The sequence below is a fragment of the Neolamprologus multifasciatus genome, chromosome 7 (genome assembly GCF_963576455.1).
Source record: "Neolamprologus multifasciatus chromosome 7, fNeoMul1.2, whole genome shotgun sequence".
Taxonomy (NCBI): domain Eukaryota; kingdom Metazoa; phylum Chordata; class Actinopteri; order Cichliformes; family Cichlidae; genus Neolamprologus; species Neolamprologus multifasciatus.
In genome coordinates this window covers 28329997-28354409 of record NC_140445.1, presented here as the reverse complement: position 1 = coordinate 28354409, position 24413 = coordinate 28329997, and the positions used below count along the sequence as shown (strand labels likewise).

General features: G+C 39.2%; 1 protein-coding gene across 2 annotated transcripts in view; it reads left to right on the top strand.

Moving 5' to 3' along the window:
• LOC146514484 (matrix metalloproteinase-17-like) overlaps positions 1-24413 on the top strand; it is a 90636-nt gene that overhangs the window by 58278 nt on the left and 7945 nt on the right. For both annotated transcript variants that reach the window (XR_014875097.1, XM_085166459.1), the window contains exons 5-9: positions 11180-11356; positions 13956-14058; positions 15721-15803; positions 16473-16625; positions 16967-17224. Coding sequence is in view for 1 of the 2 variants with exons in the window: in XM_085166459.1 (XP_085022585.1) it covers positions 11180-11356; positions 13956-14058; positions 15721-15803; positions 16473-16625; positions 16967-17224 (774 nt within the window). In the remaining variant the exon portion in view is untranslated. The remainder of the gene's footprint in view (positions 1-11179; positions 11357-13955; positions 14059-15720; positions 15804-16472; positions 16626-16966; positions 17225-24413) is intronic.

Genomic DNA, 24413 nt, shown 5'->3' with positions numbered 1-24413 from the left:
TGTGGTTTAATAGATTTGTTTATGCAGTGTCCTCTTGAATGATCTGGCCAAATTTCTTTCATCAAACAGTTTTCAAAGTGCTTGATTACCCGCCAAGGGAGATGTGGGAGTTTGAAATGAGGACATGTTGACAGTGGCTCTGAATGGAATTCAATCAGCTTTGCCAATCAAAAATAAATGAGCTCATATTAGAGATATCCGTCATTCTTAGACAGCTCTGGAAAATCTCGCCCGGTGTTTTGTCTCAAAACCACTTACATTCACTTTTTCATTATTCACTCATATGTTCATTCATTCACCTTTCTTCTTGCACTTTTGCTGAACCATATGTGTCTTTGTTGTGTTATGAATATGTGTAAACCTCAGACTCTATGCTGTGTGTGTGTGTGTGTGTGTGTGTGTGTGTGTGTGTGTGTGTCCTCACAAATTAAATATTTGTGTGTACTATTTTTTTCAAAATAGTCGCCACAAGGTCAAGTTCCCTAAACACGCCAGTCACTTAGCTTCATCCTCATTTTACGTCCACCGTCCTTAGCTTGAAAAAAAAAGAAAAAGGAAAAAAACAGAAAGTAGATCAGGTTGGCAAGTGGGAAAGCATTAAAGGACCTCTCATCTGGATGAAATAAGCGGATGGAGCAATCAAGTCCACTGAATGCATCATCAGGCAGGGACTGTCCCAGCACGGTCACACGAATGACAGCATAAATCATTAACTCTCCTTTTCTCTGACTTGCTTTCTTTATTCGTCCTTTCATCTGCATGACTGAACTTAAAATGACCTTCCTCTCTCCTTTACTCTATGCCTGCATCTGTCCCTTCTTTATGAAAGATGAATGGACAGTAAAAACTGATGAGAAGGGGGGTAGAAAACATGTGATAAATATTTGGCACAATTACTTCACACAATCCTCCAAAATGATTTGACCGTGTAGAAATGTTCGCCAATCAGAAGTCTAGAAGCCTGGGAGGGAAAGAGTAAACAAAGATGGTGCATAGAAACAGAAATGAGTCCTACGTGTGGACAGACAGTGAGGTGGAATCATTCTTCAATATCAATATCTTTTCCAGAATTCTGAGGGAAAGAGTCAGAATTCTAAGATTAATTAGACTTTTTTCTCAAAATTCTTTTTTCTCAGAATTCTGACTTTAATCTTAGAATTCTGAGATTAAAGTCAGAATTCTCATTTTAATCTCAGAATCCTGAGAAAAATGTCAGAATTCTGAGATTAAAGTCAGCATTCTGACTTCTATAAGTGTTTTCCTCAGGATTCCGGCTTTTTTCTCAGAATTCTTTTTTCTCAGAATTCTGAGATTAAAGTCAGAATTATGAGGGAAAAAAAATCAGACTTCAGACTTTAATCTCAGAATTTAAGATTAAAGTCAGAATTCTGAGTTTTTTCTCAGAATTCTGGAAAAGAAGAAAAAAAAAGACATGCCCTTTTTTCCCCCAGTGGCCCTAATCCTCTTCCATACCCAACACACAGAAAAAGTTGCCTTTCAAAAATACCTGTGTTTGTGTGGACGTAGCCTGAATCTAACTAATGTCTATTATTGTAGACTCTCTACTTTACAATATAAAGGGGCTTGAGGCAAATGTTAATGTGATTTGCCACTATATAATTAAATTGAATTGAACTGAATTAATGAAATAAGGGAAGCAAACCTGAACATAACACACCCAAAATAAAAGATTATTAAAATAAAGCAGGAAGTAACAAACACTAAGACATGGAATAAGACATGCAAACTTGACAGAACTAAATGAAGACTATGGAGAGAGAACACAGAGGGACTAGACAGACACGGGGATTTGACTGGTGAAACAGGGATCTCAAAAGATGACAGCTAAATATTATATAATCTAATGAGGAACAAAAGCAAAAGTAAACTCAGAAGCACTGGGAAACAATATGACAAAGGATTAAACAGAACTTAAACACAAATCACCTCAAAAAACTCAAAATACTGATTCAAAGAAGGTGAGGGTTTTCAAGTTTCACTACCTCTTGATGAGCAGTTGGCAAATATTTGCAGACAAGTCAGCATCTTCCATGAAAATTATGGGCTGCTGTGGTTATTTATCAATGGCCATTTGGCAGTTTGATGCACTACCCTCTTTGCCAGTCGTCAATGCTGGGTGAAATTGGTTGCACTCTCCAATGGTCACTCACCACAACTGGTGTCAATTGTCTTGGGATGAGGAAAACTTCCCTAAATCTAGTAATTGTCTAGGTTTAAACAAGCTCTGAACTTCTTGACCAACACTTTCGCTACCTTGGGCATCACATGCTGGTTTTTTGTCAAATGCCACCTGTGTGTCTTCGTTACACAAGTCTGTTTTTCAGTGTAGCATTTTAGAGACCGCTAAAGTCAGGTAGCTGAAGGTGTGGCACAGTTTTCTCAACCAGATCCATCCCATCTAGAGCTTTGCGTTTTGCACATAGTTTTGCTTTTTTCCACTTGCAGATTAATTTCTTTTCATTTGCTTGTTTACTACACTTAAACCACTACTTATTTAATGTAAGGGGAAGATTATTGTTTGGGTTAAAACATGCTTTTTCAAAACAGAAACCCTTCAAGTTGAAAAATGATGAGCTGGGATTGACAGATCTGTTTTACTAATACCATAATCCATTGACTCATGCACGGCTGCCGAAGGACAAGTTGTCGTAACTGAAACACGCAAGCAGCTTTGACAAAGCAGCATTATTTGACATCGCGGGAATGAGAACAGGCTGTTTTGACATAGAAACTATTATACAATGTCTACACAGGTGATGTAGTGACAGCAATGTATTTGTACTGCACCAGCTTCAGTGCTGTGTCTATGTATATACAGGATGCCTTCAGGGACGATGCTGAATGTAGTTCACTTAATAAAAAGTATAAATGGGAGCAACCAGCGCATACTTTCTGGTGAAGGCACAGTGTTACACGGAAGTAGCTGTATAAAGATTGAGAAAATCAAATATGACCTTATTTCACACCTGCAAACTCGCACTTACTGTGTAAAGTGGTAGTGCATGTTGAATTGTCAGCTTTGTTTTGGTGTGTAGTCTCTGCAATTCTATAAGTGTTTGTGATGACATGAATGATCCACCAGTCTTGTCAGTCACCTTAAATGAAATGCGGTTTCCAGGTGGTAAAAAGTTTAGTTCGTCACAGATCTATCTCCCATCAAATTGTGTTATTGAAGACTCGTGTTCCCTCACTTGTTCCAGCGAAATGTTAGGAATCAAATTAACTTTGATTTGTCTAATTATATCTGCTGCTTGTGGGTATTTGATGTCTGTATTTAGTCTTTTGTTTCTAATAAAATTGCAAATAGTTCCTCAGCAGGGGAAGAGTAATTGTTACTGCCATGCTGCGTATACCACCATCTGCTAAAATGTCCCTGAGGCCAATAGATAGAGTGCCAAAAGTTTTTGATGTGTGAGGATGCTATTATTCCTCCTCTAATTCCAAGTGAAGCCTTTTCCCTTTCAGGAGCAACAGAATCACACAACTTGGCAGCCTCTACCTATACTAACTTTTTATCACCTTACCCTCAGCATTCCCAAATAGAGTATCTGCTGGATGAAAGATGAATTCATGACAAACTTTGACATGAAAACCTCTTCCAAGGCTGGAAGCAAAATAGTGTAAGCAAACAGAATTTATGAAGCACCTGCCCTCACAATAGGAGCGATTTTGCCGCATAGAGATAATGATGCGATCAGTGTGCTTCTCGGGGTTATGTATACATTATCTTGTGAAATGCACTGTACAGAAAATGTTAGTTATACTATATGCACATGACAAACCAATACTTTATGTGAAGATGCTTCACTATGTGGGTATCTCCTATGGGCTGTTGCCTGGGAACAAGCAGTCCGCCAGCACCAAATAATCACTTTGTACTAATAATCAATAACACTAATAAAAAGTGCTTGACTAATTTAGATAGTATTGTTTGTAATTGTTCCATAAATAACCTCTTTGAACATTGCGTTCAGGTTTTCCATTAAACATCAAAGATACACAATGCAAACATACTCTTATGTTTGGTATATTATTAAACCAAATAAGAAACTGTACTGAAGCTCCAAATGTCATGGCAGATTTTTGAGAGTCCAAAAAATCAGTGTGTGTTTAGACATCATTTATACTGAGAGTGAACTTCTAGACTGAATAATAAGTGTCAAAAATAATGACATGTCCACCTCTGAACCCATTAGGGAGCTGAAAGCAGTTGTTGATTTAAGCACAAAAAGTGGCCAACGCATTTAGGATCACATTAGCAGTGTGTATCTTCCCCTGTCAGATGACTTGTTATATAATGGTGGATAAATTGTATCTAATTTCAGATACTCATTGGTCCAAAAGTGCTTTTTTTTTTAGCATTCACAATGGAAATTTAAAACTTTAAAAAATTGCACTGAATTACATTACAGTACATTATATTGTGTGGTCCACAAACCCACACTAACTGCGGTAGTTGTGAATTAAGAAATAAGGCCCTGGCCACACAGGCCTAGAAAGCAGTTGGCATCGCCCTGGCAAATACCAGTTGCTAGGGAATAATGACTCTTCCCAGATCACTTGCGACTGATGCAAACTCATAACTCATAACTGTCGTCCACAAGAAAGAAGAAGAACAAAAAGATTCAGCACCCTCGTGATGCATTTTGACCTCAGCCTGGAGGCTTTAGATGGTGATTTGATTGGTGTGTGAGGCTGTCTAACCCAGCTGGTGAGTCTGTGATGGGGCCAGGACCTGTGTGGATGTTCCTCCTTTGTTTTCTGCTGTCAGGGCTGCGAACCATATGTTGCAGGACAGCAGCTCAATCTGCTCCAATTAGACCTCCCACCAGGCTGTTGTAATGGCAAGGCAAGCAGACGATGCTGGTAGTGTGGCTTGAGCGTGTGTTTGAATGTGTGTGTGGAATGATGGCAGAGGCATCAGCAGCTGCGTAGATGTAGGTTTGGTTAACAGGAGGAGAGGTCAGCAGTGGGGCCTCACCTTTATGACTCAAATTCACTCATAACCTGCCTCCAAAAAAACCATTTGGTTAAAAAGCATAATGGTGTTAACAGTAAAAAAAAAATATATATATATATATATATATATATATATATATAATATGCATTACAATATATTTTACATGCTAATGTTGGGAATGCCGTTGATTTTTGCCTGTAATAAATAATTCAGAGAGGATTAATGTGTACAGAAAATGGCCTTTTTCCTGCACTGTGATGAATTTCCTCAAGGGCAAACTTTGCATCTAGTGCATCAAGATTTTTCATCTGTAAAGCAACAAACTACTTTTTTTAAGCATCTAAAGAGGAAACTCTTCCTGAATGTCTCTAATCAGCTCCCCAAAGAAAGTCAGAGTCGATGAATTCTCTTTTCTTCTGTGGTGCTGGGTGCACAGTTCAGCTCATGTCCAGATTTTAATGTTTTGTTTAGCTGTTAAAATTGCCTTCTCTAACACATTGAAGCTGCCAGGCTGATGTTGTGAGGCTCAGGGAAAAAGTTAATTAAACAGCTCTTAATTTCTTCATGTCACACTCTGCCAGTCTCCCCCTTGCTGCTATCTTGCATCCTGCTCTAGCGTCATCAGCTTGCCTAGCTTGTCTCCAAGGCATTGCTTAGCTGATGCCGGTATCACTGCTGAACTACATATCCGTCTGCTTGTAAGACAACAGGCAAAGCTATCAGAATCATAAATTGTTGCTCTTAGCAACTTTTTCAGAGGCGTGATAATCCCTTGGGAAGATCTAAGCGTGTTAGGTCAGCCCACAAGGTAAAAAATGAGTGTTGGCGCTTCAGCAGATTGTGGAGCTATGTAATTGTCTTCAGAAAAATGAACATTATCAGACAAATCCGTATCTGAGTAATTGCCTTTGCTAATTCCTTTCCCCCATCTCCCGGTGCATTGTTCTCAGCGGGACCCTAAATCTGGGTCTGCTAAGGCCAATTCCTAATGTGTATGATGCTGCTGAATAGTGGAAATTAAGCACCACATTTAACAGGCCAGTTCACCCCTGCTGTGTAGATGGATGGTTCTGGCATCCATTAGGAGTCGTGAGAGGTGGAATCTCGGTGAGATCAAATAAGCGGAGGTCTGGAAGTGCTGTTTTTGCTTTGACAGGCAGCAGATTGCTTGTATTAATTATCACTCAGCCAGCAATCTGCTTCTACAAACTGATTACCCTGACTAAAACAAAAGCATCATTAGGCAGGTGAATTTTTCATGACATTCAATTTTTTTTCTGTGTGTGTGTGTTGGGAATACATGCACACATTCTGTGTACTGTTTATGTTTCTGTATGAGAGAGGAATGGTTGGCATATCGGGCATGTTACCCTATTTTTCTTTTCCAATGATCGTTACACTTTATTTTCCCCGTCCTCCTATTGTTTTGTTGGCAGCAAAGAGGAGGGGAAGTGTATACTTTACAAGCTCCAAGAGAACAGAAAACATGAAAGAATCATTGAAAATATCAAACTCTAGTCTCTCTCGGCTACATTGTGCTATTACATTCATAGAGCATTAGTTGAAACTGCAATTTAAAGTTGTTTTTTTCTTTAAACCTTCTCTTTACATTACAGCGTGCCTTATCTGTGCCCTGGTTTTCAAACCACATTTCCAGACTGATGTATGTTAACAATAACATGTTACTGAAAAGAAAATAGAAAAAACCCACCAAACAATGCTGCGGAACAATTCAGTGCCAGGAAATAGAAACAGGATCAAAGACAATAAACAAACGATAAAGTTAGAACAGGTACACGTAACAGTGGGATGGTGTGAAAGAGTTCAGCAATTATAAACTTTGTCCACTGGAGTATTGTATTGCACTATTTATTTTTTCCTTTAGAGTCAACAAAATATAACTAAAAATCTTCTCTAAAGCAGCCGTTTCACTTCATATATGTATTTGTATCAGAATTCAATGTGTCATAGAAAACATACCAATATAAAGAAGGAAAACACACAAGAAAGAGTTTCATCCTGTAAAAATACTGCGTGTGGTTGTGTCTCTTATCTGAGTGTTCAGTTTGTCTGGTTACTAACAACTGGAGCAGTGGACGGGACTTACGGGGCTCACCAATCGTATTGGAGGTCATTAAGGGATTACAGTGTTCTGTGCTAAATGTGATGTCACTGTGTGAAGGAGACCTTAACAGCAGCGTATTATTTTGTATCGATTATTTAGTAGGATTGTTTATTTGTTTGTGCTAAAGAATATGTATTAGTGAAGGAAACTAAACAGGATGATGGTCGATTCATAGAAGGAATTGCTTTAATGATGGGGATAGATTTTGATTACAGTGATGGATGTCGGCTTGAGGAGCAGCAGATATTTGGAAGAACGTTCTGACCTCTCCTAGAGAGATTTTTTTTTTCTGGCGTGGCCCAAACAAGGGAAAGCGTAGCATTTTGCCTGGGTGGACTGAATTTTGGCTGTGAGCCAATACCATTACAGACAGTGTGGAAGTCTTGAGCATGAAGTGCATCCTCGCAAAACCTTTTTAGTGATTAAGTCAGTAACCTCAGAGAGGATTGTACTTCCTAGGAGCATAATATTAGAAATTTAATAATGGGAAATAAAACATACTGACAGAACACGAGGCAAAACATGGAAATGACGGAAGTGTTGAGGGAGGGGGGGGGAATATACAGATATGCTACTTTGTTAGGTACACTTTGTAGAAGCAGCTTGGGCCCCTTTTGCCTTCAGAATTCTTCATGGCACAGATTCAACAAGATTGAAACATTCCTCAGAGATTTTGGTGTATATTGACATGATATCATCACAAAGTTGCTGCAGATTTGTCAGCTGCACATCCATCATGCAAATCTCTCCTTCACATCTCTAACATGCTCTATTGGATTGAGATGTGGTAGCTGTGGAGGGCATTTTGCTTGAGCAAAGTCATTTTCATTTTCAACAAAACAGCTTTGTGACATGGTGCTTTATCACCCACAAGGAAATGGTTACACTGTGGTCATAAAGGGATGAACATGGTCAGCAACAGTACTCAGGCAGGCTGTAGCATTTAATAATGCTCAACTGCTTCTATTGGCCCAAAGTGTGCCACACTTTTACTTTGTCTACACCAAATTCTGATCCTACCATCTGAATGTGACAGCAATAATTAGGACAGTTTTAAAAAAAATTTAAAGCCTGTGAGAAATGTAACCTCAGTTTCCAGTTCTTAGCTAACAGGAGTGGCACCCAGTGGTCTTCCTCTGCTGTAGCCCATCTGCTGCAAGGTTCAGCATGTCATGCATTCAGAGATGCTCTTTGTCCTTCTTTAGTTGTAATGAGTTGTTATTTGAGTTGCCTTTCAGCTCAAAGCAGCCTGGCCATTGTCCTGTCACCTCTGGCATCAACGAGGCATTTTCATCTGGAGAACTGCAATGCACTGGATATTTTCTCTTTTTTGTGAACCCTACAATGGCTCTGTGGAAAAATCCCAGTAGATCAGCACTTTCTGAACTATTCAGACCAGCCCGTCTGGCACCAATAACCATGCCACAGTCAAAGTCACTTAAATTGCCTTTCTTCCCTAAATCACCTTGTTCACTTTGAACTTCAGCAAGTCATCTTGACTGTGTCTGCATGTCGGCATGCATCAAGCTGCTGTGTGTGTGCTGATTAGATATTTGTGTTGATGTTAACAACTAGTTACAGGTAGCTAACACATGAGTTAGTTCTTTTCCAAAAATAAGTTGTTTCAGGGTATTTACACAACTTCCAGATGTAACTAATCAGTTTGAACTCTAAAGACTGACCTGACACTTAATAAAATGGGGAAGTTAAGGGGAAACATTGTCAACTGTATTTAAAGATAACATTTATTGTGATACAGAAATGAATGAATCTCTAAGATTATTCTTTTCATAGTGACAGAAGAGCACTCAGATTTAAAGCTGATTGGCTCGCTGAAGGTGGGCAAGAGGATGATTGGGCTAGAGTAATTATGTCGGTATTGACTTTGACAGTGTGGGAAAGTGGAAGTGATGTAAAGAACAGACTAGCAGTCGAACAACCAGGAAAGCAGGCAGGTGAGTGATTACACGTTTTCATTACTGAACTTATGCATAAGCTTCACCGTGTTTAAATTAGCAAAAGATGGGAAGAGGATCTTATCAAAGTAGCACTGAGTATTTTATGCTAACCCTAAAACTGCATTCTGTTTTGTGGCAAACACGTCTCCTATGTGCATTCATATAGTCCAGTTACAAATAGTTGTATTTATGCTATGAGTGACACTGATTGAGTTATTACAAGCTATTTTTGGTCATCAAAAGAGTAAAATTAGCTTAATTACTAAAGTGAGGAATTTGAGTGAGGAATTTGTGACTAGTTGCAAAGACAGCAGGAAGTACTGATTATAGATATTCATGCTATTGACATAGGCTGACTTCAGGGCATCCACTAAGGAACTGTGATGTTTTTTATGGGTCTTCTTGACCAAGATCAAAGCAACAGAGTCCTGTGATCCTCATCTTTGTGGACTGGAGAACTGACAGTCAAGAGAGGGTTAAAAGGTCTACCAAATGAAGCTATTAATTTCTATTCTCAGCTCCATGCCATGAAAGCATTTGGACTGATAAAAAAGCTGCTTAATGGGTCAGTGGTGAATCTGGAAGAACAAAGATTGAATCCCTAAAAATGTAACAGTCTGAAGAGCCACACTGAAGTCTACTCTCTCTCTCTCTCTCTCTCTCTCTCTCTCTCTCTCTCTCTCTCTCTCTCTCTCTCTCTCTCTCTTGGTGCATTCACACAATCCTTGCCTCTCTGACTTTGTCCTCAGTCATTCTGTCTATTATGTCTGCTTTACGTGGACCTTAAATGCGATGACATGGTACATACTGTGCTCTAAGTCCCTGTTCTCCCTTTCTCCCTCACTCTCTCTCCCTTTCTTTCCTTCCTATTGTTCACCTGCAACATGTGCTTCTGTAGATTAGAGTTGGCATTTGCCTCCTGACCACCCCAGGTGAATACTGTAAGCACGAGTGCGTGTCCCAGGCCATGGCCGACCTATGGTTTACTGAATGCAGACTTGCGCACATAGCCACCAAGGAACTCTGAGCTAGCTTGGTTTGACACGGTACCTCTTCATATTTTTGGAAGTCTAAATCTCCAAGCCCCAGGTTCTGTCTTACTTCACAGAGTCAGACAAGGGGTTTGGGAGGATTTTTCTTTTTATGTTTTAGCTGAAGATGGAGGGAAGGTGCTTTAATAGCCTGCAGCCTCTTTAGGTGTCTTTCCGCACTAAGATTTTGATTGGCGGCCCAGGGACTCAGGCAGTATTACCATAGTTATCTCACTATACCACACACCTGCAACACTCAGAGCTTCCTGAGCTGTCTGTCATTCCTCTCAATTTGCACCACAAGTTGGACAAAAAAAAAAAAGAAAAGGGTCAATTAAGGGTGCAGACCCATAGCAGAAAGGTCACATTGGCGACTGTCACTGTGGATCTCTCCAAAGCAATTTACCAAAAAGTCTTTCATGCCACACTTTCTGTCACTGAATGCTAATGCTAATTGAACATGTGTGACCAATCAAAACAGACTGTTGGCCACGGAGGAAGAAGCAGATTATCCATTTACACATGATCAGTGTCTGCAGCTGAAGACCTAGAACTACTTCTTTATAGCAATCTGCAAGCAGTGACATTACACATGGCCTGCTGTGATTCTCTATGAGGTATTTTTTTGATTAATTGATTATCTTGTCATAAAATCAAATGCAAAGCAGCAGTAAATCCTTACACTGGATAAGCATGGACCACAAGTGTACTTGAAAAACAAATTGGAGTGGTCTGTTATTATTTTAGTCAAGTGTTACAAAAATTAACTAATAGTTTGAGCACTATAAAGCGAGTTCTTGCATATAGAAAAACGTGGTTTGTATATTATTTTACAGATTGAGATGCAATGTGTCCATCATTGTTATACCTGTCTTAAATAATGGCTATAAACATGCACGAAATACAGGAACTATAGTCATAATAGTAGCAATTTTACAGAGCATTACTTGTGTTGTGTATAGTGACCTTTGACCTTTAGAGTGCATTTCTAAAGAGGTTTGCTTTTTCTTCTTTATGTTACACTAAGCGAGACTTTTAACAGTGCGCTTACTTTCATGTGTAATCTCTTTTCTGTCTCTTTCAGACTCTCACGGCATGGATCTATTTGCAGTCGCAGTCCATGAGTTTGGTCATGCCATCGGTCTGGTCCACACCTCTGCAATGGAGTCCATCATGAGACCATACTACCAGGGCCCTGTTGGAGACCCTCTAAAATATGATCTACCCTATGAAGACAAAGTCAGAGTTTGGCAGCTTTATGGTATGTAGAAGGCGCCCGTGTGTGTGTGTGTGTGTGTGTGTGTGTGTGTGTGTGTGTGTGTGTGTGTGTGTGTGTGTGTGTGTGTGTGTGTATGTGTGTGTCAGGGAGATTAGCCAGAAAAGTAAATTACTTTGATTCCTAACAAATTTCCATTTATTGATTCTGCCTCAGGTGTTACTGAAAAGCACAAATTCATAAACATTTGTATTCTTTGTTTCATAGTAGTAGTAATGGGGTGTGTGATGTTAAGGCATAAAAGCAAACTGGCTGTGTAACTATGAAAAGGATCGTGACAGCAAGTAAAGACAGGCATAATGATGCCAATAATGAACTAAAACACACAATTAGAAAAATCACTGTGGCAGGGTGGATAAAGATATAATTAGTGTTGGACAATAAATGATATCAACCTCTCCCACAGGGGAATTGTAGAAAAGGGGAGAGACCAAAAAGGGGTACCCCAAATTTATAGGGTTGCACCAAAGAAGAAGAAAAGGATGAGGAGGGGCTCTCACTGACAATGAAGATAACTGCAGGCTTGGGGATCCTAAAAGAACAGTTTGGATTTTAGAACACATTTTGTGTAATTATAACAATATGTAATTTGTGACCCGGTTACACACAAGAGACAAATTTCAACAGGCATAAAATGGTATTTTTGCACCAACAAGGTAATTAGAATTAGCTGAGAACTTGACATGTGTCAGCACAGTGTGCAGCATGTCCTTAACAACACATTGCACATATAACAAAGTAGAAGTAGCAGGCCTAAAAAACTATCTATAGCAAATGAATTGCACTGTCATGTCCTGAAAATAAGGAAAAAGCCAGCAAAGACCTGACACAGGACCTGCATCTGCACCTGTTGTTGGTGCATATTTGCACATTCCAGTAGGTCACTGCACCTATTTCCCATTTCCTGGCAAAACATAAAGAAATGAGGGGTGGCTCAAGGCCTGTATCAATATATGACCTAACTCAGAACTGCTTAATTTATTTTTCCTATTACAGTCAGCTGTTTCGTGTATTTCCATAATTATATTGAACAATTTTATGCTCCTGGCTAAGCCTCTTTACTGGAAATATAGTTTTGTTTTTTCCCATCATTAATATGAAATATGTGCTGCAGTAAATACTCACAAAATTATCTGCTTACCTGATGAATCATCATTAGTAACAAGCAGTGTCAAACATGATCAATGCTGTGAAGTCTCCGACCCTTCATAGAATCCTTCTCTGCTGGCCGTGAGTCATGATCCTTGGCTGTAATTATGTTTGTCTCGCAGTAAACTAGTGGCTGTGACAGCTCAGGAGACTGAAGATACAGCAGCCTCATCTCATGCAGGGGGCACCAATTTATGAGCTCTGCAGAGCAAGGTTATTGATTTAATGAAAACATGGATGCAGTTAATTGGACCTCATTATGCCATGTGACTTCATCAAACCTTTCCCTGATCCAGAAAGTGACAGTGAGACAAGAAAGAATGAAAAGGATGACTTTTAGAAAAACACAATCAAGTGCAGGGATAAATAATGGCGGCGTGTGATTTGAATTGCTGAATCCTGCTGAAGGGGAATATTGTGATACGTGGAAATGATCAAACTACCTCACTTTGAGATGACTTTGGATACAAAAAAATGTTGGTGATCACAACCCCCGTGGTTATTCCTAACCAACCAATGACCAGTCCTACAAATATCTTTCTGTCTGCACTGATAGCACTGTAACCTCACATATTTATTTTAGTCATACATATTTTTGACTCCTCCATTGTTGAATGATTTGGCAACTTTTTTCTGTCATTAAAATCAAAGCTAACCCGTTTTGTTCAGACAGTGTCCTACCTATGAGTACTGGAACAAGCAGAGAAAATCCACTGTGATCCACATGATCTTACTGTACTGCAGTAAGAGCTGCAACCATCAAGTTGATGGCATAGAGTTCAGTAGTGCAAACTGAACTCAAGGGCTCTATTCTTTTTCTACATCTTACAATTTTAAACTGTCCTCTAAAATAGTATGAGACCACATAGGTTGCCCTCAGGGCAGTTTTAATTCACTTTGAGTGATGAATCTTCTTTTGTTTCTACCTAGTTATCTAATTGTCTATCCCTGCACACACTTGCACAGACAAAAATACCGGACCACCTTGTATATAAATCCCACAGGAAGTGCTTGGAAACCCATGCCGCAAAGTTCCCGGTGCACAATTTTTGTGCTGATGTTAATGCCAAATTATTGGCATTATTAGTGTGACCAACCATCCTCTTTTTTGGCACTTGCTGACTTGTAAAAGCCTATATGACATTTTTTATTTCACCATTCATTAACTGCACAGAGAAGGCATAGTTTAAATACATTAAAGTTTTCTTTAAGTAAACAGTTTTATTAAAGTTTAAAGTTTATTAAAGTGTCCTCTTTTTTGGAAATCAAAATATGGTCACCATGGCATTAAGCCATTATGATCCTGTGGCAATGGGACTGAAAATGTGTCATATGAAATGTAAGACACAAATGGAGAAGAAAAGAAACTAAATAAATTATCAAAAAAAGTATAGGGGATTTATTTTTATTATATATGTTTGTCTTCTTTTCCCAGGTGTTAGAGACTCAGTGTCCCACACAAATCAACCAGGCAGTTCGTCTCAGACAGCCGAGCCTCCTGTCCTGCTAGATCTTCCTGAAAACAGGTCCACGGTCATGTAAGTAGAAGTATAAAAGGTATCTGTTATCTTTTAAATGCAACAGAAATAGATCTGGCACTTTAATAATAATGCACTCCATAAATATCACTTGATTAATTCCTTAGTAGTTGTTTTAAGGTCTCTTTTACCTAAATTAGCTGCATTGTTTGGAAGGAGGAAAGCCAATTTCAGTATTCATTTCATCTTAATTTCATAAATTTAGTTAAGCAGGCATGATGGCCAGAGGGTCTGTGTCAATAAAACTCAAAGCACATTTCATCTCAGGACGCAACTTAGTGAAATGTTTTTTGATTAGCAAAAAAGTGACAACAAGCCTCAGCAGAAGCAAATAAACCATCTTCTCAATGTGCATTCTGTCTATTTACATAGTTGTGGAAAAATGGTGATATTAAAGTCATGACAATAAATGAATTTCCATCCACAGGCCTCATGCAGGTGGTATTCATTCGTTTTATTTCACTGGATTGAATCACATTACAAAGAGATTTCAGTTTTTGGGATGGTTCCTTGTACATAATTGCATTGTGATTGTTTTATAATTGTATCAGGTTTTTGTTACTTCCACTGAGACGCAGTGTAATGAATCTATGCAGGCTTACATTCATTGTAAAAAAAAAACATTTTCTTGCGAGGAGAGGGAGACTTGATAGAACTTGTAAGGTACTAAAAAGCAAATTAGCCAAGAGTGAGCATGGGACCTTGCCTATCAAATTAGGCAATTCTCAGAAGACAGTTGGGCAGCTATCAAGCTGTAGTTTCTTTAGGTTATCAAGCTTAATTAGACTGCATTTTGTCCATTTATACACTTTGAGAGTACATACACTCTCTCGCACACATCACACACACAACCTAATCACTCAACCCCAGCCTGGGGTAGCCACCAAATACAAAGCAAACCTGAAGAAACTTTAGTCTGAAGGTCTACAGAGTTTAGTTAGTTTCAGGTGGGTGGAGGTACAAATACAACTACACATGGCGAGGTAATGCTAAAACACCACAGATGAACATTTAGCAGCGTTTGCTCGCCAGTTCCAGACGTCCACTAGCTTCATTAATTGTTTCCTGCTGCCTTGGTCAGGTCATGATGTGTGGAAAAAGCTAGATTAGGCCCGACAAGGGCATCGATACTGACCACTACACTGTGGTTTAGCACTAATAGAGTTCTGAATAGAGACCTTTGTTGGTAATATAAGGCCTGGCAGGCTCTCACTCTCAGCCCTGTGGTGCTAATGGCTTCATCATTGGCATGCAGGCCACGTCAGTGATTTAAATCACTTAAAAACCTTGGGGATAAACACACCCAGGGATTTCACCATGTCAGCCTGATAGCTACCTCACTTCTTTTAGCATGGTTTCAATAATTCACGCACAGGAACCTGAGAGGATATCAGGAACAGCTTGTGCAAAATTTCTCAGAAGGGGTCGACGCATGTCAGTAAAGAGCTAAGCAATATAATCGGTCAAATAATTTTTTTCACTTTTCACAACTGAGGAAATTTTTGCAAATGAGAGGTGAGTCATTAGAACCAAGATACAACATTTTCTGTGGTGGCTAGAGGTCTAAAGTTTTATAAATGTCCAGTTTAGAATCCAGCAGATCCTTGTTATCGCTCATTTTATGCTGTTTTTCCCTTCTTACTTTCTTCCCATCTCTCTCAGGCTGGCACGAGATACCCCAGACAGATGCACCAGTCACTTTGATGCAGTGGCCCAGATACGAGGAGAGGCCTTCTTTTTCAAAGGTACAACAGCACAAACAGCGAAAGAGATATGCAAAGCTGCAGAGCTATGAGGGGAGGGAAAATAACCCAAAACAAAACAAAAAAGAAAAGAAACGAGAAATTAGCCAAAAGAGCAGCAGTAGAGAAAGAGTCAAATGAAAGAAGTGAGAAAGGGAAAGAGAATGAGAGCGAGGTGGTAGTTGTAGATACCCAACTGAGCCAGTTGAGCCCTGCTGAGAGACTTCAGTATAAAAATTACATCACCCTTTCATGCTTGCCCTCTGGAGGAATGACCCCTAGCCTCCCACTGACAACGGAAACAAGAAACAGACTTGCATACCTTCTGCAGTAGCAGTGTTAGTAAAGTCTACTGAATTTTAACGATGTTTCCATAGAACTTTTTAATATAATTAGTTTTTTGTTGTCACACTTTAAAATCAAGGACATGGAAAGTTTGTAGATAATTAATAGAATATTTCGATTTATCTGTAGCTCTTAGCAGCCTTTAATAATTGTATTATGTCTTCCTGCCACAAATATCAAACCTTTCAAACTAAGGCTGCTCCTTGTCACTTGTAGGTCATTGCTTGTTGTGTTTCTTGTACACTTTACATGATTAAGTCTGGAAGGACATTTAGAGCAACACCGGTAATAGTGTTGTTCCTCTTATTTTGAACCTGTTCTTCATAGGGAAGTACTTCTGGCGACTAACAAGAGAGAAGCACCTGGTGTCTCTGCGTCCTGCTCAGATCCATCGCTTCTGGCGGGGCCTGCCAACCAATCTGGATAGCGTGGATGCAGTATACGAGAGGCCTGGGGACCACAAAATTGTGTTTTTTAAAGGTACAGTATCAAAAACATTGGAAGAGAGCAGGTGGGATTTTTAAGGAAATTGTGTATTTTGTAAGTCTATGTGAGTAGGAGAGGAGTCAGGCAATGACATTTAAAGTATTGAAAAGAAGGACATAAACAAGCTACAACTTTTGAGCTACCACTGTGGTTAAGACAAAAAAGCAACACAAAAAAACATATGTGTGCGTTTTTTGTTTTTTTTTAATTATTTCCTTTCATTATTTTCTTTTCAAATGTATCCTCTCAGATGTCTTTTCTTTATAAAACATTTTTCTTTATAAAACATCATAATGGTAAGTAGGTTTTAACTCGTTATGTTTAACTTTCTTTAGGTTTAAAATACTGGGTATTTAAAGACAATATTGTGGAGGAAGGTTACCCTCGTCCCATCAGTGACTTTGGCCTACCATTGGAGGGTGTGGACGCTGCCTTTGTTTGGCTACACAACGACAAAACCTACTTCTTTAAGGACAACCGCTATTGGCGATACGATGACCACCTGAGACGAATGGACCTGGGCTACCCTAAGGACAGCAACCTCTGGAAAGGGCTGCCATCACAACTTGATGATGCCATGAGGTGGTCTGATGGTAAGTAATCTTTTTTTCTTTTCTTTTTTTTACAGTTTTGCCCGCCCATCTTATGTGCATAAAATGATGAAAAAGAGAGGCAAAGTTGACACTGGCACAGTTGTGTCCTTGGGCAAGATACTGAACCCCAGACCTTCCCTGATGCATGCACTGTTGTATGTGTGAGTGCATGTGAGTGCATGTCCTTGATAGATAGCGGATTGTATGTACAGAATAATGATGTGACTTTGATTAGAATTGCATAGCACAGTATGCATACCAGTTGGTTAACCATTTACTTTACTGTGAAATTTGACATGGACATCTTGTCCTTATCCAGGATTTTCAACTAAAACAAAGTCAATTGAGTGCTTTGTTTCAGACACTGAAGTGTCGTGTGCTCTAAGACAGAGCTAGAGGTAGAAGACGCAGAACCTAAAGTTTCTTTCTGCAGTGCTTTACAGTGAGTGATGATCATTAGAAATTTAAGAAAAACACTAAAGAGTTTATTTCCTTTAAGGAACTTACAAATAACCATATGTTTGATAATAAATCTGCATAGCAAATTGTTTACATCATCCTAAAAAAAAAAGATCAAAACTACACCTTAATCAATCACCCAGAGTCAGAATGTCCTCAGAGTAAAGCCAGTGACATGTTTTTGACCGCTTCTGTCTTGATTAAAAATTGATTATAAAGACACTCTGATTGATTAGATTCAACATATAAATGATGAATTGCCTGTCAGTTTCTTCCAGGGGAAAATGATTACATTTCTCTGAGAAAAATAGAGTTGTAACACTCCACCACAGCATCAAACCAGTAGTCTGCTGTGCTATTTTCTAAGCCTAAGGCAAGACTATGCAACACCGTTCTCAGGGGAAGTCCTTAGACCGGAATAAAGTTTGAGAAGAATATGAGACAACAGAACAATTAGGCAAGTTAGGAATGCAGCTTCAAGTCTTGGATGAAATTTTAGGCCTTGTTATTGGCATAAGGATGGCAGTGTCATTCACTGAGCCAGTCAGTCCATTCAGAAGTATCTCTTTAAATGTCACTGAATGATTCGTCGTGGGATTTTTTTACACAATGTTGTGGTTCCTAGTTGATTCCCTCTATTAGGAGCCCTTTACTTTTCTTTAACATATGCAAAAAGCAAACTCTTAACACGTTAGCATTGCTTTCAATAAGACTATGTAACAAAAAAAAGTGTCATGAGCCTCAGTAAATCCTGATCCTGTCAGATGGCAGGGTCAGGATTTGGTGCAAACAACATGAAAGCATGGAGCCATCCAGCTTTGTAGCAATGATTCAGACTGGTAGTGGTGTAATGGTTTATATATATATATTTTATGTCTTGTCACACTTAGGGACACTTAATATCAACTGAGCATATACCCTTCACACGCAGTGTAGGTATTTGTTTTATAGCTGATTCCAGCAGAATAACATGCAATGTCATAAAGCTTAAATTATGTCAGACTGGTTTCTTGAATTTGACATTGAGTTCACTTTACTCAAATGGCCTCCGTAGCCATTAATAGAACACCTTTGGGATGTGGTGGAATGGGAATTTTGCATCATGATGCTGAAAAAATCTGGAGCATCTTCAAATTCCTCATTATCTTTATATTTTACATAAATAACTACCTGCAAGTGTGCATTACCAATTCTATTCAATTTCAGTTACATTTTATTTAGATGGTTCCAAATCACAACAGAACACTTAGTATTTGGCAATGCCCTACAATAATAAAGAGAATACGCCAAGCACTTGGTGACAGTGGGAAGAAAAAATTCCCTTTTAACAGGAAAGAACCTCGAGCAGAACCAGAGTCAGGGAGGGGCGGCCATCTGCCACAACCCATCTTGGTGGGGGGGGGGGGGGGGGGGGGACAATACAAATGACACCAGCCAACAGTGTCGTTGAATTTAAGTGTCGTTTGGCAGAATATGGTTATTTTACCCAAACTTTTTGTTTTGCTTATTCTTCAGTCTTAAAATGTATACTTCATTCTCACATGAATAATGTGAGACTGCCCTCTGGAGTACTCACAGCCAGTCATGTTGTAACATCGAAGCTGTTTTTTGTCCAGCTGACTCCTGTAACCTGTGGTGCAATTTGTGATCTATTATTTCTGTCATGGATCTTTAAGAATAAGTGAAGCATGTTCCATGGATTTAAAAGGTGCGACCGTGGCTCAGGGGGTTGGGAAGCACATCTGTAACTGGAAGGTTGCCAGTTCGATCCCCAGCCTCTCTCTCCTGGTCATTGTGTCCTTGCAAGACACTTTACCCTACCGCCTACTGGTGTTGGCCGATGGCGCGATATGGCAGCCTCGCTGTCAGTGTCAGTCTGCCCCAGGGCAGCTGTGGCTACAACTGTAGCTTGCCTTCACCAGTGTGTGAATGTGAGAGTGAATGAATAGTGGCATTGTAAAGTGCTTTGGGTGCCTTGAAAAGCGCTATATAAATCCAATCCATTATTATTATTATAAAAATTTAAGCATGTTCTGGGGATTCAGTGTTCAGATTCCGAGACAAATCAAAAGCCTAATACGTGTCCTTTAAGAGTTTTCATTATTCACGCAGTGCATTCTGTTCCACCATTTGCTCCTATTTCATTTTAGTTTATTTATATTTGGCATTCCTTGGATGCATCCATGATTGTTTCGGTGTGGCTGTAGGATACAGATTAGAAGAACATTTGCATTTGTTTATTAATTTGTTTAATTTTTTCATGTGTCAATAGAGGGTTGGGAGTTTGTTTTTCTTTTAACCTTTATCTGTTATTGGCGTTGCACACATGGTCTTGTCTGCCAACACTGCTTCATATTCGCAGTGTCAAACCTTGGAGCTTGCCCAGTGTAATCACTTTGTATAGCTCCACTGTACCAGCTGAGTCAAGGTCACAACACATCACTCCTGTATCTTGGTTAAGAGTTGTAAAATCACCTGAACACCATGTGTTCAAACAAAAGCAGCAGTTCTTTTCTGTCAGTGTATTAGGCTCTGGATGGTGCTTGAGAGTGTTTTTGGATTTTGAAAATCCATCAAAAAAGCAGACACTTATTTTTAACATTTGAGAATGCTCAGTGGAAGCCAGGATGTCTCTAACCAACCCTGCAGCGCATGTAAATACAACAAAGCTCTTTTCCCTGTCAGTGGTCTGTGTTCTGTATTCTAAGCTTGTAGACTCGGAGGTCTCCGAGCTCTTTGATGAGTTTACCCACATGTTTGTATATTTGTGTGTGTGTGTATCTGTGTACACATAAGGGTACTTGTTCTTCCTCTGCAGAATTTTCAACAAGAAACAACCCTTCTGCTCCCTGTTACACCACCCCATGCAAGTGCAGTTTACATGAAAGAACACTTGTGAATGAAAGGTGTTCACACGTGTAAACAGGTTAGTCTAGATAGAGTTTACGGGGTGGTTATGAACCTAAAACAGACCATACTCTTCGATGCTGTCTCCTTGTGAAGCATCTACAGGTTGCCACCCACCCTTCTTGGCAGATTTGGCTCTCTCTGATTTCCTTTTACTAAAATTGAAACTCAAGTTGAAAGGCTGACACAGGGGAGAAGATCCAACTGTCTTTGCAAAACTTGCCAAATTTAAATCCATTTTGGTTTTTGCTTTTATAGTCGCAGTAGTGTGCCTTGATCAATTTTCATAATTCTTAAATGGTGCTAAAGCACTTGCTTGGATGAAGATTGTTTTGGAGGTTTTTTGTTGTTGTTGTTGTTGTTTTTATCGTTTTGAGATAAAACCAGTTAAAAGCAGATAAAAGTTGGAAACCCGTATGCCTAAACGCACATATACAAACCGTGGGACCTGGGAATTGAAGCCACATCAAAGCCTGTTCTCTGTTTGTTTCACCATCTCAGTGTGAATAGACAAAGAATAGAGATCGAAACAGACAAAGGGAAAGAGAGTGATACGACACCAAAGAGGAAAGAGGACACGTGGTGACATCTTGCCATAAAAATTATTTAGAAATACTCGAAGAATGTGTAAGTAATAGAGAATATAAGACTTCAGGACAAAGATATTAAAGTTGTTAGAAATATAGATTCATTCACATGATACGAATTTTAGAAAAACAGGAAATGACAGTAAAACCATAGAAAATGGTTGAAAAATGGAGGGAAAGAGGACATAAGGTCTATAAATGCTTCTGTAATTCTAAAAACAATCATAGCTGCTGACATCAGTACAGCACTCACTCAGCTAACACTATATGTGCAGTACTGTCAAATTAGTAGAGTCAAAATATCAACTTGAGTTAAGGCCTTAGTCGCACAGGCCTAGAGACCACTAGTAAAATTAAAAGTAAAATTGTCTTTTCCCCAGCTGTTGTTGAACAGCTCATCAAAAGCCTCCTTGTTATTTGGTCACTATCGAATGATCTGTTTCTGCTTTGTTTTACGCTTTTCAACTTTCAGGCTTCACAGACAGTCGGCAAGTGCTTAGGGACAAGTCAGTGTGTTGCATGCTGTCTATGAGCCTTTTGATGGAACCCCATCTACCGCTTAACAAGCAGTTTCACCAAGTAACTGGCAGCAACCTCCAGTAACCATTTGCCAATCAGGGGAATATGAGTATGAATTTTGCAGGGCAGTCTTTATTTTTTCAGCCTCACCAAAACTGTCATGGTACATAAATGCTGATAAGTGTGCATTATTACACAGCTAAGAATTGCCATGACTAAAGGCAGCATTTACTCAAAAGCAGTCATTAGGGTAAATATGAGACCAATGAGACCAATTATATTTGTGTTCAGTTTTCCCAGTTCATTGCATAAAGTCAGACATGCATTATTTATTTATTTTTTTGTTGTTGTTGTTAATGAAAAGGCCAAAACTAATGAAACAATAGTAGCTAAAGGTATTAACTGTGAAGACACTCTGACATGCTTCATTGCTTTGGTCGATAGAGCTGTTTTAATTGTTTTTAATTGAGAGCCACACCATTACATGCACTATCATTATCATGAACTTTGGCAGGGCAGTCCATCTGTAGTCAACCTCACCGACACTATGAAGGTACACAAGTGCCGATTAGTGTGTTTTAATACACAGCAAAAGATGGTTGTGAATAAATATCACTATGTATTCCTGTTTCAGAAAAGATTTGCTAAGCAGCACAAAGGAAGTTAAAGTATTTTTAATTGATTAATAAAAGAAATTACATGCCTAGTGAGCATTAATGGCCTTTGGGGCGAGAGACTCACTGAGAAGCTTGAGGAATGTGTTGTTGGTTTTCATCTTTTTACACGATTTAATTACAAAAGTATAACAGCATCATTCTTTGATTCACATATTTCAGCACTGAAGTAAAAAGAAGATGTCCTTCAAGATAAGTTACTGGCATAACTTATCATATAAATCACCTAATTAGTTTACACCCTTTATATAGGTGAAAACTACTACGAGTCCGCATAGAGCCACAAGCTTATATAACCTATAACGGTGGATGAAACTTAAAGGGTTCACTGTCTTCATGAACTTTATTTGTTCTGCACAGCTCATGACTCATCTTCAGTCAAAGAAGCTGTATTATTAGCCAGAACTCAGTGACATGAAGTGTATTCTCCAGATTCTGACAGCTGTAGGACGCTTGATCTCTGAGGGAAAGAAAGAACAAGTTGAAAAAGACAAAGTGACATTAAGCCCTACTGTACAAGTTTGATCTTCCAATAACTGTGACAGAGGAGAAAGTAGAATGTGTACTATATTCTCTTTGTGAAGATCAAAATGATACTTAAAGTTAGAAAGTGAGGACATGTTTGAAAGGTGAAGACCCTGTGGCCTACGCTTTTTGCAAACAGAGAGCTGCTTTAGGATTGTAATTTGGCTGTGTAGGTAGGGTAAAGATTGGGAGTACCCAGAAGAATTAAACTCCATAGGTGTGTTTCCATGCACGATAGTGCATCTTGGGCTCTTTATTGTACTATGCTGCAACTAAGTGTGAATACATCCTCATGATTATGCACAGGAAAAGGATTACTAGGTGCTGTGAGCCTTCACCCACTTAGAGGAAAACTGCTAGACCAGCACAGCTGCCACATCAACTTGCATTGCACTTTTTAGGCATTTTAATTGTTCTTATTACCCAACACAAACACAAACTACAAAGCAAAAGCATTTATTTCAGGAGCAGCACTATTATAAGAATGAGGATTTCTTGTAAAAGCTGTGGGTCTTGCCACATTTTACCATCTAGGTTTCGACCTGAGAAAATGTAGAAAATGGAGGCAAAGCGTCCTGGGAGTACAGACACTCATCCTTTTATTTCACTTCAGAAATTGTGTTTGACATGAAAGCTGTTTGGCATGCATTTTTAAGGACAATGCATGGATATGAACATTAGTGCAATAACCAAAAACATACAGTAAGTGACAGCAATGCAGGCAGTACATTACTTCAGACATACACTCACTGGCTACGTTTTTTAGGTACACCTATTCAGCTGCTTATTAACACAAATATCTAATGAACAAATCGCACTGCAACAACACAGTACATGTTCAACACGAGCTGCTGACGTTCAAAATGAGTATAAGCATAAAAACAGGAGCAACAGTAATACAACCAAGTTATGCAGAAAATGCTTCGAACCTTGAAGCAGAAGGACTACAGCAGCACGACACCACACTCGTGTCAGCCAAGACAGGCTTACCAAAATTGGACATTAAGAAATTGAAAGAACCTTGACTGATGAATTTCAGTTTGGATTTGTTATCGACAAGATGAAAATATGGATAAATTCCTGCCTTTTTTAGGCTGCTCCTGGTGATGTAATCCTGTGAGGGATATGGTCTTGGCACACTTTAGGCCCCTTAGGACCAACTGAGCATCGTTTGAATGGCACAGCCTACCTGAGTATTGTTGCTGACCATGCCCATCCCTTTGTGAGCACAGCGTACCTGTTCCCTGAGGTGATAACACACCATGTCACAAAGCTCGAATCATCTCAAGTTGATTTCTCAATTATGACAATGAGTTCTCTGAAGTAAAATGGCCTCCACAGCTATCAGATCTCAATCCAGTAGAGCACCTTTGGGTTGTGAAGGAACGAGAGATTACATTATGAATATGCAGCTGAAAAATCTGCAGCAACTGTGTGATGCTATCATGTCAATATGGACCCAAATCTCTGAAGAATGTTTCTGGCACTTTCTCTTTATGCCACAAATAATTAAAGCAG